The sequence below is a fragment of the Peromyscus californicus genome, unplaced genomic scaffold, assembly GCF_007827085.1.
Source record: "Peromyscus californicus insignis strain IS unplaced genomic scaffold, ASM782708v3 Scaffold_8__1_contigs__length_139910024, whole genome shotgun sequence".
NCBI classification, from domain to species: domain Eukaryota; kingdom Metazoa; phylum Chordata; class Mammalia; order Rodentia; family Cricetidae; genus Peromyscus; species Peromyscus californicus.
The window spans coordinates 3,196,733-3,215,429 of record NW_026294606.1 but is presented as its reverse complement, the minus strand read 5'-3'; the positions used below and the strand labels follow the sequence as shown (position 1 = coordinate 3,215,429).

General features: G+C 47.0%; 1 protein-coding gene across 1 annotated transcript in view; it reads left to right on the top strand.

Annotated features, from left to right (window-relative positions):
- The window catches only part of Dapk1 (death associated protein kinase 1), a 162,433-nt gene that overhangs the window by 78,290 nt on the left and 65,446 nt on the right, over positions 1–18,697 (top strand). The window contains exon 3 of the mRNA XM_052729313.1: positions 11,960–12,181. Within this exon, the coding sequence (XP_052585273.1) occupies positions 11,960–12,181 (222 nt within the window). The remainder of the gene's footprint in view (positions 1–11,959; positions 12,182–18,697) is intronic.

Genomic DNA, 18,697 nt, shown 5'->3' with positions numbered 1-18,697 from the left:
TCCCAGGGGAAGGAGAGTACCCTTCTCTGTTACAGTTTGTCACAGGGACAGAAAGCAGGCTCACAGGCGTCTCATGCATGTGCTCGCTTAAACATATGCCAGATCCCCATTAGATTGTCCCATCATTTCCGCTGGGTCTGTGGTGGCTCTCAGTGGGGGGTGGTGTTTGGGGAGGCTCTGAACCTTTAGGAGGTGTAACCTGGCTAGAGGAAGCCTCACAGAGTGGGCTCTGGGAGTTTGTAGCCTCATGCCTCCTCTGGTTCACTCCCTTTGCTTCCTGTTTGCTTTGAAGATGTGATCTCTCAGCTTCCTGCTCTGGCTGCCTGCTGTTCTGCCTCTCCCACTGATACTGACTGCCCCTCTGGAACTGTAAACAAATTCTTTGGTCATGGTACTTTATCACAACCACAGAAAAGTAACTCAAACAGAGGCTGGTTATGGTCCTTGGAAGCTGCAGTGGATTTATACAGAGCGTTCATCAAGTCGGACCTCCACAGTTGATCACCCCAAGTCTCCCAGAAATCAGATGCGTTTTCTTGGGTAGCATCACTCCAGGAAAGGTCAATGGGTTTGCCCTTCCCGCCCCCCTTTAGTAGTGGTCACTTGCGAACTTAATGTACACTGAGTATCATCTTGTTCTTTTCTGCTCTTGGACACCCGCTTCCCTGAGAAGTAACATTGTCAGAGGCTGTTCTCCTGGCTGTGGAGTTGACAGTCACCTCCTGGCTCTCACCGTTAGCCCCATGTGTGTAGGGATCACATCCCTAGGGTGAGGTCAGCCCTTCTGGCAGGCTTCCAGAGAGTTCTGCTTGCACGGAGCGAATGCCCAGGCTTCTGGGGAGCTCTGGTTTCTCGTTCACTGATGATCGTCTTTCACTTTTATCAGAGTGGCTCCCACTTCAGTAACCCCAGCAGGGAAGCTGTGTGCCAGCCATGCCTCGCCTGGCCTGAAGTGACCTGCTCAGGTCACCCTGTCTCTTACTACCCCCTCAACTTCCTCTGTGCGGTGAGTCCCCCCCTGACTCAGAGCCAGGCTGACAGGCCTGTAGACACCACAGGTAGAACCTGGTCAGGAGCTCTGTGGAAAGGGTCAGCCATTCTGCCTCCTGCTGGCCTGAGTCTGTGGCTCCCATGCCTAGAGAAGGACAGCACAGTCCAGCCTAAGCTTTCACTTCTGGAGCTAGACGGACCCAAGCAGAGCATGGCTGAAACACAGCAGCCACGTGGCTGTGCTGACATGTGTGACAGCCACGGGAGACTAGGTGTACCTTACTTTCGCCACTGTGCACCTGATCTTTTAAGGGTGATGAAGCTAATTGTTCTATAAGAGCACACAGGCAGGCAAACTCTCCCTAAACAGAGAGGGAACAATGAAAATTAACGTCTCTGTTAGACCCACTCGTGTTCTAAAACAGAGCAGAGCACACACTAGAGGTTCCCATGATTCTGTAAGCTCCACTCTGCGTGTGTGATGTGATTTTGTGTGTGTGTGTGTGTGTGTGTGTGTGCCAGAGGAGGATGTCACATGCTCTGTGCCTTAGTCTTCTCTGCCTTAGTCCCTTGAGACAGGATCACTCTCTCTCCCTTAGTCCCTGGAGACAGCATCTTTGACTGAATCTGGAACTCAACTGTTTTTCTAATGGACTGGCTGCCCAGAAAGCATCTGTGGACATCCCCCCCACCAACCTGTACAAGCACTGGGGTTACAGGCCCCTGCAGCCATGATGACTTTTATGTCGGTGCTGAGAATCTGAATTTAGGCCCTCACGTTTGCACAGCCGTGCTCTTACCCCAAGGCATCTCCTCAGCTCCCCAAGCTGCGTCCTAATCTGGCTCCAGTTTGTACGGTGCTTCCGGTTAGTTATGAGCGGTGCACAGCAGATTGCTGACTTTTTGCATGTGCTTTTGCTGATTGTTTTCCATCTTGAATCTTGGCACCTTGAATAAGTCTGACTTTGCTCTCCTTCTGTTGGAATAAGGAACTTCAGCTGAGCTCCTGGCATGTCTCCTGTCTTCATGCAGATACATGAACCCTACTGCTTTTCAAACTCCCCCCCCCCCCCCCAGAGCATCCTGCTGAGTTCAGAACAGATTATACCTTCTGGCCTGGTTAACTTTGTCCCAGTAGCTGAAAGGAGACTACAAGACAGAGCTGGCGTGATCAAATAATAGGAAGGGCTCGAGGGATTAGCAGGGTGAGGTCAGAATAGTCAAACAGGGTCTGAGTCTCAGCTGGGATGGCCAGACCCATGGCTGGAACATGCTCTTGAGGCAGGAAGGCCCCAGTCTCTGTCCATCTGATGTGGTCACGTCCATGGAATGGCAGCTGCCTGACAGTAATCTGCAGACACACTTTCTTTACAGAATGTTTTGTTTTTCATAATTCTAGACTCAGAGGCCAGTATCACTCTAGTATGGAGCTTATTGTGTTTGGGGAAGATATTTGAGTGTTGCTTGCTTGTCTGGTCTATGGAGACCCTGTTTGGATTGTGTTAAATGACATTTTGCAACAACATTTTATTGCTTCTCCTTTGGCTTTAAAGAAAAAAACAAACAATGAGCAGATGTAGCTCCAGGCCTGCATTGTCTTGTTAGGTCTCGGGTGGTGGTGTGCATGGCCAGTGAGAATCCCACCACAGCTCCCAACTGCCCAGGAGACCCACTGTATTACATCCCAGCATTGAAATGCTTGGATATTCCTGTGGGTTGTAAATTCCTGAACTGTCAAGACCTTATCTGGACCAGTATTGTTTACTGTCGCGTACCAAAAGGCAAAAGAGCCTAGACTGGAGCAAAATAGCAATGTAGTCAGATAAGGTGGTCCATACCTGTTATCCCAGGACTTGGGAGGTGGGGGCAGATGGGTCCTGAGTGCAGGGTCAGCCTGGGCTACATAGTGAGGGTCTATTTGAAAAAACTGAATTGGAAAAAAAACAAATCAATGATTTAAAAAAAAAATAGCAGTGCATCCATCAGCTCTCATCTGGCTAGTACCTGGAAAGGACACCCAGGATTGTCCTCCCAGGAGGCTTCAGGCCACTCAGGGGCTGTGTTCCCAGGAGGTCTCAGGCCACTTAGGACTTGTTCTCAGGAGGCCTCAGACCACTCAGGACTGTTCCCAGGAGCCTCAGGCCACTCAGGAATGCTCCCAGGAGCTTCAGACCACTCAGAACTGTGCTCCCACGAGGCTTCAGGACATTCAAGACTGTGCTCCTAGGAGCCTCAGGCCACTCAGGACTGCTCCCAGGAGGCCTCAGGACCTACACCTCTCCCTGTCACCAGCACACTTTGCCTTCATGATCCATTGTTACTATGAGAGCTTGAGAGTTGGTCTGGTTGGACCTGGTGTCACAAGCCTTTAATCTCAGCTGTTTGGGAGTCGGAGACAGAAGGGTCACAAGTTTAAGGCCAATGTAGTCAATTTAGAAAGACCCTGTATCAAAACAGAAATTAAAAAAAGGGCTGGTTTATAGCTCAATGGTAATCAGCGAGGTCCGAGTTTCAATCCACAGTTACTACCAAAAATTTCCCCTTCCAAACCAAAACAATTGGTCTGTGACAGCAGGCCAGGATCACTCGATTGATTCTGAGTATCTCTCCTCTTCATCTTACTCTGTTCTCAATTGCCACCAGAAATATGCAGCACAATTGACTGAAGGAAGAAAACGACTTCAGACACTGTGTTATGGTAAGAGCTGTGCTGGCTGAGACTGTCATGGATTTGCCTGTCCCCAGGGCAGCCCTCTGACCAGCAGCCTGAATGAGGCAGTGACCTTTCCCAGGTCATACACAGCCCACTCCCATTTTTTAATGCACCAGAGCCCCAGAAGGCTCTACACTAGTCTTCACATCTCCCACCTCCACCTTTATGTTCAGCTCTATCCGTCCATGGAGGGACTCTGCCACAAGTACCACCCATTAGGAATAGCCTCAGAGGCGTGTCTGTGTTGAGCCCTAAAGCCTGCAGTGGAATATAGTCCATTCTCACTCCGAAGAAGCTGACAGTGTCACTGCGAGAGGGGACCCAGCATACCTCCAGAATGCTGGACTTTAAAGTGCTCCAAGTCTAAAACACCATGAATAAGTTTGTGAGAGTTTTATGGGTAACAACAGCCTCAAACAATTGAACTGGCACACACTATGCCCTCCTGTGACAAGGGCCAGCTCTAGCCCTGCGTACACAGCCTATCAGGACTGCTTATCAGATTTTAGCTTTCTCCAGGTATTCCTAAAAGCTCTAGACTTGTTCTTCCAGATGGATCTGAAACCTTCCTTCTGTTTCCATGGAAGAGTAGAGGCCTTGGGCCCGGGGTGTTCTTTCCTGTGCTCTGCTGTGTGATCTGGTCCTCAGGGTGCTGCTGTTCCCAGGAACTGGCATCTGTCCCACTCCCCTCCACTCATTGTGTTTTTTGCATGGCCCCCAGGCTGCTCTGCTCCTGACCTTCGGGCCCTGGGGGTTCCCTGGGTGACAGGATGCTGTTTATCCACTTGGGAAGCTGTGTCTCTCTGTGTGTCATGGCAACCTGAGCTGCTTGCTCATGAGGGGACACTTGCTCTCCAGGTCATTTTCCGAGCTCCATAGCAGTTCAAAAAGTTTTTTTCCTTTTCAATAAGTATTTTAAAGCTCACAAGCTTTTCATCTTCTTAACATGCAGCTTGAGTGCTTCTCATTGTAGCTTCTCAGTGGGGAGGTAGAGAGCAGTTCCTGGTGTAGACTACGTCAAGAAGATGTTCCAAGGGACTGAGTACCACTTGGGGCCAACATTAGCAAGTTTCCATTCAGGTAACCTTGTTTTCTGGCAAAATCCGTGGAGCTGTGGGGTTAGTATGGAAGGAGAGATCCTACTTCCTCTTCTAAATGTTATCTGAGAGGAGAACCCGCACATTCCTTGCGGGTGTGCTTTAAAATCAGAGATAAAAATGGCCTGCTCTGGTGGTCTGAATCTGCACCCTGTCCAGGTTGGAGCATGTTCTTGAGGAATGGCTGTGGAGAGGTGTAGCATGGTTAGACCCTGGGTTGGGCACTGTCATATCTTGTTACAGTGTGCCTTTTCTATGCTTGGTATCATCTTTTTTCCATTTCCTCCTCCTTTCCCCCTTTCCCTTTTTTTCCTTCTTACTCCTCTCCCATTCCTTTCCTCTCTTCTTCCTTCCCCTTCTCTCCCATCCTCCATCCCCCTCTTTCCTGTACATGTCAAGTGAGTGCTTTAATGCCCAGCCATACACACAGTCCCTACTGCACCTTTCTGGCAGTAGGTGATCTGTATCTCACTCTTCGTTCCCATGAGCAGAGTCTTCCACAAATATTTCAGAATTAGACCTGTTCAGGCCAACCAAAATTTAAGGGGTTCATTTTTAGTGTTTAGTGAACTATGTAAGATCTACAGTAACACCAGTGTTTCAGAAATAGATGCACCACACATGACCGGATGTTGAGACTCTGCTTGTGCTGCCTGTAGTTTTAAATGCAGATAATTCATTCCTCACCCATAGTGCTTTCAGATTCTAGAATGCTTGCATAGGCACAGTGAAGAGTCCTTGAGATGGGTCCTAATAGGAAACACGAAATCCATTTGTTTCATATGCACCACACACTTATGACCAGGAGGTATTTTATGAAATATTAATAATTTTGAGCATGAAACAGTTTTGTGGTATAGAATTTGTTACAAAAATGCTCAAAGATTTTGGATTTGGGATATTTTGATGTTCTTATTAGGGATGCCCATCCTCTATAGTGTCTTCCCAGCAATTCCACAAACACAGGTTGCTTTTTGTTGCAGGCTCTTCAGAGCATCTCCAAATTTTGATTTTAATTGTCCTAGTTTTCAGAGAGGAAGAGATGACATCAGGTGACCGCAGTTATCCACAAAGTCTTCAGCTTGCATTCTCTTCTTAGAGGTCTATTCTGGAAAGATCTGTCCCCCAGTGGGGTACTGGCCAGGTGTGCACAGGTTAGACCAGCCACTGGGCTGTGCTGGCTGTGCACAGGTTAGACCAGACACTGGGCTGGTGAATGGGGCTTTGGGGCTCGATTGACAGCCATGTACCTTTACACACCGTGTGATAGTTAAGCATGTTTATAAAATGTTCCTGTGTGTCAGAGCATTGTGGCTGTCCATGAGGGGTTCTGTGTCTTGGGCCTTGCAGAGTCCTGGGTACAATAACAATCAGGGTCATGGCCAAATGGAATATATTAATAAGCTGGACTGGGAAGCTTGATGGCAGTTTATTTTTTTAAGCTAAGGTCTTCCTCTTTAAATAAAATTTGTGGCTTTTTAAAAAAATATTTTTTGTGTGTATCTGTGTTAATATGTGTGTGTGCATGCATGCAGCATGTGCACTAATGTATGTCACACCAGAGTGACATCAGGTGTTTTCCTCAGTATCTTTTCTACCTTATTGTTTGAGACAGGTTCTCTCAGTGAACCTGGAACTTATTGCTTGGCTAATCCAGCTGTCCAGCAAGCTCTGGGGATTCATCTGTCTCTACCTCTTTTTCCCAGGATTGGGGGCCACCTCGTTTAACTTTCTGTTTTTAAAACAGGTGCTGGGGATATGAACTCAGGTCCTCACACCTGCACAGCAAGGGCTTTACTTCCCAGCCCCTGTGACGTCTGTGTCAGTCCCTGCACTGGGAATCAAACCTAGGATCTTGCACATGTTAGGCAGGTGCTCTTTCAGTGAGTCACATCAGCAGCCCATTTTTGCTGTAGTGTGAGTCTTTTTTTTTTAATTTATGAAACTCTTTAAAGTAGGGGTGTATCTCAGTACTATGTGTCTGTCTACCAGATAATGTTTAGTACATTTAATTGAAAGGTTTTGTGTTAGACGGATTGGTTGTTCATCTCCAATACTGCAGGCTATCTTACAGGAGAATGTTAGCATGTTGACAGAATGGCATGCAGTGCATTCCATTTTCAGGGAAATTTGTGCCTATTAATCAGTGGCTAGCACTGAGCTGTTGCTCCTGGGGAAATGCAGCTTTAGGTTCATATAAGCCTGTTTACAGCATTTCTGCAAACGTGCTGCATGACCCTTTTTATGTGCATTTCCATTTATAGATACTTCTTTTAATATGTGGTATCGTTTCACTGACATTGAACTCATGCAATGGCTCCTCACCCTGAATGATGCTTAACTGATAAGCCTGTTTTCTCTATGAGGCACATCAGTCTTCTTAGCTTACTTAATAAACAGCACATGAAACCATCCAAAATAGTGAAATACCACAAAAAGCTAAAAAATACAGTGACCCCCCCCCCTCAAACAAACAAAACAAAACGACCTAGTATCAAGCAGAGTACAAAGGGGCTGCTGGCTGCCAGTGTGAGAGCTGAATTAAGAACAACATCATTAGGAACATCATCACTTTGAGGGTCCTCAGCTAGGATGTGCTTATTAACAGCTCAACTCTTCGTGTGTGTGTGTGTGTGTGTGTGTGTGTGTGTGTGTAAGCATCTACAAAAGTGCCACAAGACAGCTGGAGAGGAGAGGTGGCTCAACAGCTAAGAACACTTGCTGCTCTTGTAGAAGATCCAGATTTGGTTCCTAGCATCCACATGGTGACTCACAACTGTCTGCAACTCCAGTTCCATGGATTTGATGCCCTCTTCTGGTCTCCATGGATACTGCATGCATGTGGTGCACATACATACAGGCAGGCAAACACTCATGCATATAAAGTAAAATAAATAAATCTTTCTTTAAAAAGTGCCACAGGGATTGACAGGGAAGTGACAAGTAAATGTTAGCAGGAGACTTCAGAGTCCAGAATCTGAAGGTGGTGAGGATGTATTACACCGTCTCATGAAAATTCAGTGTCAGGTACAGACTGTTTCCCTGCACAGAAACTAGACTACGTCACACCCAAGCTTTTTCTGGACTAACAGTAATTGTGGTGCAGGCCTCCATGTTGGAATTAATTTCAGCATCAAGGTGTTGGTAACAGAACTGAAGGGACACTTACCTGGTCTGGGTTTAGTCTTTGAACTGGATCACGTTATTATGCTAGGACCCTCAAAGTAGAAGTATTTGCATAAAAAACCCCTTTCACTTGTTATTGGGGGTTAGGGAAGAGTTATCTTCAAATCCAGGGCACAAAGCAGGGGACAGGAAAGCCATGGTCTAGCTCTGGTTGCCAAGGAAGAAAAGGATCCCAGCGGCAACTGGCCTAGTGTTGCACTAAGTGTCTGCAATAGTTGTCTGTGATGAGCTGGGATGTGTCTAGATGAGAATGCTGCTCAGGCATCTGCACTCTTGTTTCCCTGATGGTGGAGCTGTCTCAGGAGGTTTAGGAGCCCTTGCTGGAGAAGTGTGTCTCCGGGGGCTTTGATGCTCGCAGCCTCAGCCTACTTCCAGTTTGCCGAATCTGCTTTGTGCTTGTGGTTGAAGCTGTGTCTCTTACCCTCCTGCTCCAACTGCCGGGCCTCACCCACTAAGTTGCTTTCGGTCCTGGTATTTTATCACAGCAACCATAAGGTAACTAATTTAGGAAGTCTTTCACCCAGGAGTCCCTGGCTGTGTGTGCGGCTGCCTGAGGAGATGCTCCTGAGGAAATGACCAGGGCCATGGGTGTGACCCAGGGTACACAGCTGCCAGGACTGTGCATACCTTATGACCCTGAACTTCCGGGGCTGCAGCCTGTAGTTTACAATTGTAGCAGCAACACACCCTGGGCGGGGACAGTGAGAACGGGTAGAGAAAAGATGTGAGTGAAGGTTGGAGCCAGCAGCCACATTCATCAATACAGCAGTCCTGTGGGCATTTTCTTCTCTCTTTTGGTCCTATTTGCCCATGCTACTATCGTCCCCCAAGGGGGACATAGATGAGAAGTTACATTTTGAGGGTAATATCACATTACATTGATATAAAAGCAAACTGTGATGAAAATAATTTCAGTTTTTGCAGATTAGTAATAGTTTTGACTGAAGACTTCCTGTGCTGTTGTCAGGGCACTTCTAATCACTGTGTCTGTCAGAACTTCATTTAAGCAACTTACCTTGCTCTAATGTGGGTATTAGGAACAGTCCGTGCATGAAAGGTGTGGCCCTGGCTGGAGCTCACCAGAGGTGGCCAAACCTCTAAGAGGTGGCAAAGGAGCCGCAGGATGGGTGTTTAGGCCATTGGGTGTATGCTCTGGAATGTGGTCATGAGACTCTGGCCTCCTCCTCCTCACTCTCCTTCCTGGCTCCAAGGTGAAAGGTTTTGGTCTACTGTGTGCTCCCATCATGATGTAGTGCCCCACATCGGGCTTCAAAGCAATGAGGCCAGTTGATAACGGACTGGCGCCGCTGAAATTACGAGACAAGCCTTTCTCTCAATAAGTTATATCAGGTGTTTCATTATAGTAATGGAAAGCAGATGAGCACATCCCTCTGCTTCAATAACCCTTTATGATAGTGTGATCATTGGAAGTCTGTGTTAACAGCTTGCAGGTGGTCTGTGTTTGCAGATGCTGCACAGTTACATTGGCTTATAACAGTGTCCTCTATCTGATGCTCTGGTGCTTTGCCTTGCAAACCAGTGCTGTGCACCAACCAGCCTTGAGGGCAGTCTGCAGTGTGTGTGGGAGATGGCAGACAGGGGAGCCTGCAGCCCTTGGTCCTCAGGCAGTCCACAGCCTTGGGAAGGTAGGATAGAAAGAAGTGGTCAGAAAATAACAAGCCCCACACAAGGGGTATGCAACAACCAGGACTCTGGGAGACACAGGGAGGTGAGGTCAGATTGCCAAGGGAGACAGAAAAATAAGGAAAGGTGTCTTCAGAGGAGTGGCATAGGCATCAGTGTGGGTGTTTCTTAGGAACCTTCTGGGCCCCTGGCCTGACCCTGCTTGGCAAGGATAGGGCTTTTTCTCACTACCTGCCCTTAGTTCCCTCACTGTGTTGGGTGTTGCCATTGTTGTCAATTGGGGAATGAGCCCTGTACATTATGCTCCTACCTCCCTGGCCCTTGAGCTCATGCAGGAATATTGACTACTCACCTTGGAACAGCAAGAAGTGAAGCTACACTCAGGAGAATCTCTGAGTCTAACTTTCCATTTGGATCATGTGGCTCCTTTGCAAGAAGTTTCCTGCTTTTGTTGTTTTTAATGTCTTTACTCACTGTGTTAAAGTTCTTGAGTCAATCCCGAGTAGGTGTGGAGCCTGTATCCCGGAGCCTGGATCCTTGAGCCAAGTTACTTTGCCATGTGTGAGGTACACACAGCTCAGCTCTAGCAGTCTGGCATAGTCCTTTGTTGTCCCAGCTGGGCCTTTCCATCCCGGATCCTCTCGTGTGCTTGGTGTCTTCCAGTTGCTGTCTTTGTGAGGCGAGGGCCACTTAGCACTTCTCTCGACTCTAAAGCTGGTGTAAACCTGCTTCTTATTCAGGTTGTGGAAGCTCCTCTCTGCCATCCTCCACTGTACAACAGAGAGCAGGGTTGGATTCCTAGAAAAACTGTAAAATGATTGAGATAGTCACATCCTATCCCTGGACTCTAAGCCACAAAGTTCACAGCAGCCAATTCTGGCTTTCTGTTGTATCTGTCCCTCTGTTTTGCTGCAGGAGGGGCAAGTAAGAATTAACCAATTATGTACAAGTTGCTACAAAAATAATTGTGTGTGTGTGTGTGTGTGTGTGTGTGTGTGTGTGTGTGTGTGTTTCTTCAGTGGCTTCTGCCGCTAAACAAAGGTGTGTGTGGTGAAGTGTCCACTCTTGATCATCAAAGTATTAGCCTTCATTTGCCCCACCCCCTTGTCTTCATGTGAGAGAATAAAGCAGTCACAAACATCCATGATACTTCCTTACGTAGCCATTTTTCAGCAGGTGCACAGAAATGTAAAGAGCCTGTGAAGGACCCATGGCCACTTCCTTTGTCAGTAGGGCAGAAGGGAGATGGCAGGGATTGTTCTAGAAGGTTCTTCCTGTGTTTCAGTACCTCCCAGAGAACTGCTCTTTAACTCCCATAGTCTCACTTGCTCTCTGACCACATGTTACTTTGTGTTACCATCCTTTCTGATCTCTTTCATATGTGGGAAGGAGATTCTGGTTCTATGCTCTGTGGCACTGAGGATGCTACTTTTTGTGAGAAGAAACAGCTCAGATCAAGCCTTTAGTACAAAAGCCTTAAGTAGCTGAAAAGTCCAGTTACTAGTTCTAGGCTGGAGTTAATTCAGCCACTCTGTAGTGTTCCCACAGACCTGGTTCCTTTCCCTCCACAGGCACCCCTTTGCGGCGGTTGCCCTTAAACCATAAACTGTTCCCCTAACGATCCCACATAGCTTCCAGCCACTCTGGGGTTGTATATAGTTAAGTGTTCATGAAAAGAGCTTCATAAAGACTGTCTCCCCACTGTCTGGAAGGTCTTAGATAGGTCAAGTCTATCACTGAAGCCAGAGGAATACACTGCATTGATTGGCTCAGTCTAGATCACATATCCAGTGTTTGGGGTGGAGTCATCAGCCCAGACCTACAGAGATCCCTGGAAAGGAATGTTAGATGTGGAGGAGGATGGACAGATTAAAGAAATAGCTCCTCTATCCTTTGGTTCTGAGTACTGTGGGCCTTGTTCCTCTGGGTGTTGCAATGTTTAATATTGATGTTAGAGACATGTCTCTGAAGAGAGTCTTGCATGTTCTGTACCGATATCCTGCTCTTCATCCTCCCCCCATCCTTTCCTGGTTCTATGTCTAGATATGCTGAAGAAGAGTTTGTTGAAATGGGAGGAAAAGAGTATAGACAGGCTGGCTGACTACCTGTTCAGTCAAATATATTTTATTCCTTATGACATTATTCAGAAGGAACAGGCTCAATAAAACTGCACTATGCACAATAAGAAGTATGCCTACCTCCTTTGCTAATTGTCAACCTTTTGAACTTTCCTAGTCACACTTTTGCCATATACCCCCTCCCATGCTACGTCCCTGCTCAGGTCCTGTCTTCAGTGAACCCTAAACACTGTCCCATCTTTCTCTGCTAGCGGACAGTTCGCAGTGGTGAAGAAATGCCGTGAGAAAAGCACTGGTCTTCAGTATGCGGCCAAGTTCATCAAGAAAAGGAGGACCAAGTCCAGCCGGCGGGGTGTGAGCCGTGAGGATATCGAGCGGGAGGTCAGCATCCTGAAGGAGATCCGGCACCCAAATGTCATCACCCTGCATGAGGTCTATGAGAACAAGACAGATGTCATTCTGATCCTGGAGCTGTGAGTGTCCCTGTGGTGTCTGGAAGAGACTGTGGGAAGGGACATGGGTATGCATAGGTGATAGTTAGCCCAACTGGACCATTGTTGAGAGCAGCCCTGAGCTGCCTTCCTGAGCCTTAGTTATATACAGTTGCCTGGAAAATGTTCTGAAGAGCCACGTCCATTAACAGAGTGATACTCAATTTGCGAGAGTCTCCAGATCTTGGGGCTCATCTCTTTTCTGAGGTTCAACTCTCTTTGCCATAAGCACATTTCTTGGGGGGTTCTTCATAAGCTTCATGCACACCCCCCATCTTCCCTGTTTTTCTGCCTCTCTCCCTCCATTCTCCTTTCTTTCTTTCCTCTTTACCCTCAATCTTTCATGCATACCCTGCTTTTAACTGTGGAACTGTCAGTGCTAATTACAGGAATGGGTGAAGTTGGAGCTGAGCTCCAAGATGTGATTACAGGACTCTTGAAGCATGCTGCTGGTTTTCCATCTTGCCCATCCAGTGTCATGGTGGGCAGCTGACTGGCAAGCATTGTTCCGAGCTGTTTCCATTTTCCACCTCCTGTCCCTCCTTTTCCTGGATTCCTGTCTGCATGTGCTTTGTGGGGACCCACTGTGACCAAGTCCAGCAGCCCATTCTGGCAGGAGAGAGGAAGAAGCCAGTCAGAGTTCTTGGAGAGTCTCTCTGTAGGCATTTGGATGTCCATCTGAGGGAAGGGTAGAGCTCATGCCTGACAGCTGATCCTGGGTGGTCCCCTGTGGTGACAAGTCCCATCCATTCCCTGGGAGGTTCCTGAGTTCTGATGTGCAGCTCCCTTTCTTTGTGCATAAACTGGATGCTATACAACTCCTTTAACCTTCTGGTTTCTTTAAATTCTTGTTCTATAGTAAATGATGCTGTAGGAAGGTCGAGTAACTATAGTAAAGTTAACAAGCACAGTCAGGTGACTCCCAGATCATGATTCTGGAAAGCCCCGCAGCCCTCCCCACATTCCTAGAAACTCCAGAATCCCTTGGGCTACTTTATAATCATGCCCATCTCCATGTCCTAACCCCCAAATGTTGTGCCAATAGAGTGACACAATGTGTAAACTCTGATACCAGCTTCCCTGACTCAGTGTAAGACTTGCACATACTCTGTTCCTTTTAAAACTGCCTAGTAGTTCTCCATCACCTGGACGGAGTGCTTGTTTATTCTTCCACAATCCAGTGGACACGTAGGCTGTCTCTAGTATTTCACAGTCAGGAGTGACGCTGTCCTAAGCACTCACAGACTCATGTGAACACGAATTTTCACATTTCCTGGGTAAGCTCTTAGGAGTGGGGTTGCTGAGGCATGTGGGAATCCCATAAGCAACTGCCAGACTTGTTTTCCAAAGTGTAAAGTTTCACTTTTCAGCCTCTACAGCATAGGTAACTTTGGTTACCCTGCCAGCCCCAACACCAGCAGTGTTTATGTTTTCAATTGCAGGCATGTGGTTAGGTGCCTGGCAGTAACTGTGCTGTGACCTTGGGTACAACTTGAGAAAGTTCAGTGGGAGCAGCAGGAGGTTGGAAGTGGGCAGAAGGGTTAGAAGGCTGGCTCCTTCCTCACAGGTTCAGGAGCATCTTCACAGAGTCTGGCACTCCTGGGGCTGGTGTTCTCTCTTCTTCACCCACCAATTCTATGTGCAGTTTTGGTGGTTACTATTATGTGTCACCGACTGAGCCCTATGGCTGCTCAGACATTTGGTTAAAAGGTCTGGGTGATTTTGCATGAGATCAACATGTGAATTGTCTAGACCTACTGAAGCAGACAGCTCACTGGGTGAGCCTCATCCAATCAGTTGAAGGCCCAGCAAGAGCAAAACGACCAATCCTTCCTTGAGTAAGAGATACTTCTGGAACCACCATTCAGGGATCTGAGAGGGTACTACTGCTGACCTCAGAGTGGATAATACTATTTTTGTGTTTGTTTGTGTTCAAGGCATAGTAGTCAGACCCTAGGCCAGGCTCTTACATTCTTTGCCACCCTGAAAAGTAGCTTTAAGATAATAACTTCCCCTCGAGCCGAGCCGCTTGCCTCATGGGAGAAGAGTTACTGTTGCAGTGTGTGCAGAATAAACACGAAGGAGGCATAGGTGACATGTCACGATCATGACTTCACATCCTCCATACGCCATTGTTCTTTAACGAAGTCATGCCCGTGCCGAGACAAAGATCTCTTCTGCCTGTGTTCTTCCCACCCACCTCACTGCATAGTTAAGCCACTACAAAACTTTGATATGTGCTTGACTCATTTTATAACCACTCTGTTACCCTGTGAGCAGTGAAGCCGAACTTAGAGAACTTAGTGTTGACTGTGTAACTTAACTTTCCACAGCTGTGACAAAATGCCTGAGAAGATCAACTGGAAAGGAGAGAAGGCTTTATTTTGATTCACAGTCTCAGAGTCTTTAGTCTTTGGTTGCTTGGCCTTGCCATGTGGCAACCTGGGTAGGCAGCATGCCATGGTGGTGAGTGTGTGTTGGGGCAGAGCTGTTCCCTTCATGGTAGCTAGGAAGAAGACAGAGAGAGAGAGAGAGAGAGAGAGAGAGAGAGAGAGAGAGAGAGAGAGAGAGAGAGAGAGAGAGAGGAGGGACTGCGGCTCTAGTACCTGTGAAGTGTATCCTCTAGTGACTTCACATCCTTTACTAATCACCACCTTCTAAAGGCTGGACTACTTGCTTGTAGCACCATAGGGAACACAAGGGGTTCTGGTAGACACTTCTAATGCAAGTGTAAATGCTGTCTCTAAGTGCATGGTGGTGTCAATCAGAGACACTGACATCTAGCCATGCTTTGCTAAACATTTTGGTTTGTGGGTAATGATGCAGTTTTTCCTCCATCTCTCTTTTGATCCTGAGGGACCACACAGGCCAACTCAAGCCCAAATATCCTCAGGGTCCAGCTGACAATGGAAATAAGTATCATTGATGGTGGAAACTATAACTGAGGTCCTCAATGCTCTCCTTCAACAGTAGTTTAAGGGGACAAACACCAAAGGTTGATTCTTCATATTGGAATTTAGGTTGGTCAGATCTTTGTTTTTTAAGTCTAAGCTAGGGTTTTCAATTGGGCAGTGTAATCAGTTTATAGTATTCACAAGCAGATTAAACAGTGTATGAGAGGCACCTGTGGCCTTTACAGACATCCAGATCTGAGAACATTTCACATGAGCAATGGCATCAGGGAATCTCTGCCACAGGAGAAGCCACCTTAGATAGATGTGAAGATGGAAAGTCCTGGAGGCTCCAGATTTCCCCAGAAAAACAAGACACAGAGTTAGCCTAGGAAACAACGTGAAACTCTGGGCAGTGTATGGAAGCAGTTTCCAAATATTAGTGTCCATTAGAGTCTCCTGAAAGGCTTACAGAAGACAGGCTCTTTGACCTTTTCTAGACTCTCATCATAGGGCTCAAGAATTAATTAATTAGCTGGGCACGGTGCACATGCCTTTAATACCAGTATTTGGGAAACAGGCAGGCAGATCTAGGTGAGTCTGAGGCCAGCCTGGTCTACATAGTGAGTTCCAGGACAACTAAGGCTACATAGAGAGAGACTATCTCCAAACAAACAAACAAACAAACATAAATAGAAAACAAGGAAAAAATTAATAATTAATTAGTTAATTTTTGAGACAGGGCTTCATCTCTCCCAGGCTAGCTTTGAGTTGCTATGCAGAGAGAATGACTTAAAATCATCAAGTATTGGCCTGCACCACTCTGCCTGGCTTTCTGTTATGCTAGGAATCTGTCCCAGGGCTTCCTGCATGCTGTATGCCAACACTCGACCCACTCAGTTATGTCCCTAGCCAAGCATTTGTGCTTTTATCTTACTCTGATGTAGATGCCATGACTGGTCTGGGCTCTGTCTTTTGAAAAGCTGTTAAGGGTTGAATTATGCCCCACATCCAAATATATTGTAATTCTTAATAGATAGTTTGTCAGGATGCAACTTTATTGGGGGAAAGGGTGGTTTCCAGTGTGGTTAGTTCTCAGGAGGTCACACTACAGTAGAGCAGGGCAGTAATCAATGTGGTTGATGACATTATAAGAAGGGCAGGCAGAGGTGTAGGGAGAATGCTGGCAGCTGGGACATTGGAGAGAGGCAGTCACAAGCCAAGGGGTGCTTGGGACTCCTCCAAACCAAGGCCAGGGGAGACGAGTGTTGATTTTGGTATCATGGCCTCTAGACATGTGAGATGGTAAATTGTGTTAAGCTCTCACTGTGTGTGTGTGTGTGTGTGTGTGTGTGTGTGTGTGTGTGTGTGTGTGTGTCCATCTTTCCATGTATGTAGGTATGCGTATGTGATTCCATTTCAAGTTCAGGTCATGAAAATAATTTTCTTTTTCATTTAAATGGCTACATTTTATTTATTATATTTTAAAACATTTATATATGTGGTGTGCATGTGTGTATGTGTTCCTGTTTGTGTGGGAGCACATGTGTGGTGACAGCATGTGTGTGAGGCCAGAGTTTAGCCAGTGTCTTCCTTAATCCCCCCTTTTTTTTTCAATTGCTTCCTTTAATCATGGTAAAAAAGCACCCATTGTAAAAATTTATTGTGCTAACCGTGTTTATGCGTGCTGTACAGTGTTATGAACTGCATGCACACCGTTGTTGCCCGGATCTTCGGACAATTCTTTTTGACAGTCTGAAACTCCTCCCTTGGTGAACAGCAGTTCTTTTTGGCTCTCTTCAGGTTTGGCAAAGTAGTAAGTTCTGGGATGACGTTGCTCCTGGCAGACAGGTTGTGTTCAAACTCTTGTGTGTGTCGGACACTTTCCGTAAGATCATTGCTCAGTCGGCCCTTTACTCCTCAGCCAAACCGAGAGTTGAAATCACCAGTGTGGCAATTGTGAATTCCCATCAATCACACTCAGGTGTGGTGCACACACGTTTGTCTGGCTGGTCCAGAACTGGGAACGTGTTTCAAGAGACAAAGGCCAAGAATAAATCGATGCTTCTAGGCAAAGTGGTAAACTGATAGAGAGGGATGCTGGATGCTTCTCCCATGGTGCCTGTGACACAGAGGCGCATTGGGACTTCCATGGTCTTTCCTGCTGGCACACTTGTTCGTTCCTCCCTGAGATTGTGCTCTTATAACTTTTTGAACCTTTGCTTTTGTTCACCAAGGCAATTTCGAGAGCTCTTCTGTACCCTACCCTTTAGATATCTCTTATTAGGCAAGAGCGGAGAAGTCAAGAGCATTTGGCGGCAGCCTCAGTCTTTCATAACAGATCAAATCACATACGGTAGATGGCTTTCCACTTAGGTGTGCTCTTGAGAAATAAAGCCCTACGTGTGTGTTTCTTATACATTCTTTCTTCTTGCCAGGCTGGTTGAAAAGTGTTCCTTTGGTTATTAATCAGTATTTTTACTTCTTTATGTGGATGACTTGATTCTTGGATGGCAACGTGTGCCTGAGCACTTGGATGTGTAGTCTGAAGGCTCTGTTCATTGCCTGTTACTCTGCTTTCTGCCATGATGTCGGCTCCACATGAGCTGTTGACATTGATTATGAGGACCCTTTGCCTGCATCCAAGAAAGGTATGGTCTCTAAGGTTTGGGAAACTTGGGGTACAAGTAGCTCTCCCCTTTCCAGGGGTCGCAGGCTCTGCCCACTGTTTCGTATCTGTGACCTCTTCACACTTCCTCTCAGACACCCACAGCTGCATGCCAGGCTTGATTGTCTCCTGTTAGCTTCTCTTACAAGCTGTACATCTGGACTAAGGGAGCACTGTGGAACTTCACCTTCCTTGATCCCCCAGGCCCTGCACATCTGGACTAAGGGAGCACTGTGGAACTTGGCTTCCTTGATCCCCCAGGCCCTGCACATCTGGACTAAGGGAGCACTGTGGAACTTGGCTTCCTTGATCCCCCAGGCCCTGCACATCTGGACTAAGGGAGCACTGTGTAACTTCGCCTTCTTGATCCCCCAGGCCCTGCACATCTGGACTAAGGGAGCACTGTGGAACTTCACCTTCCTTGATCCCCCAGGCCCTGCACATCTGGACTAAGGGAGCACTGTGGAACTTGGCTTCCTTGATCCCCCAGGTCCTCCAATGCTGATTCTTTTAGCATCTCTAGTTACCTTTTCTGTCCCAGTCACAGGCTGTCCTGCCCTGGGGCTGCTGCTAAAGCTGTCTCTTCAGAGTGTGTTCACTTCTCCTGAGGCCTAAGGACTACAGATTGGGGATCCAGGCTTAGATCACACTTTCTGCTTGACTTTCGCCCACATTGGTCACATAGTGTCCTTATTCTTTGATGGTGTTTGAGTCAGAGCTGGACACGAATGAGAAGCTGGGACAGTTCGCCCGCAGGTGTACCAGAAGAGCCCGAAGACCTCAGGCCCCTGGAACAATTGCTTTACTAACCAGGGTTCGCAACAAGTCAGAAACAATCCAGAATCATCTGTAAGCCCCTTGGACTTACAAACAGATTCTTACAAAATCTGTTTAGAAAGCAAATGGAGATACTTCTAGAAGCATCCATGCATTGCTCTT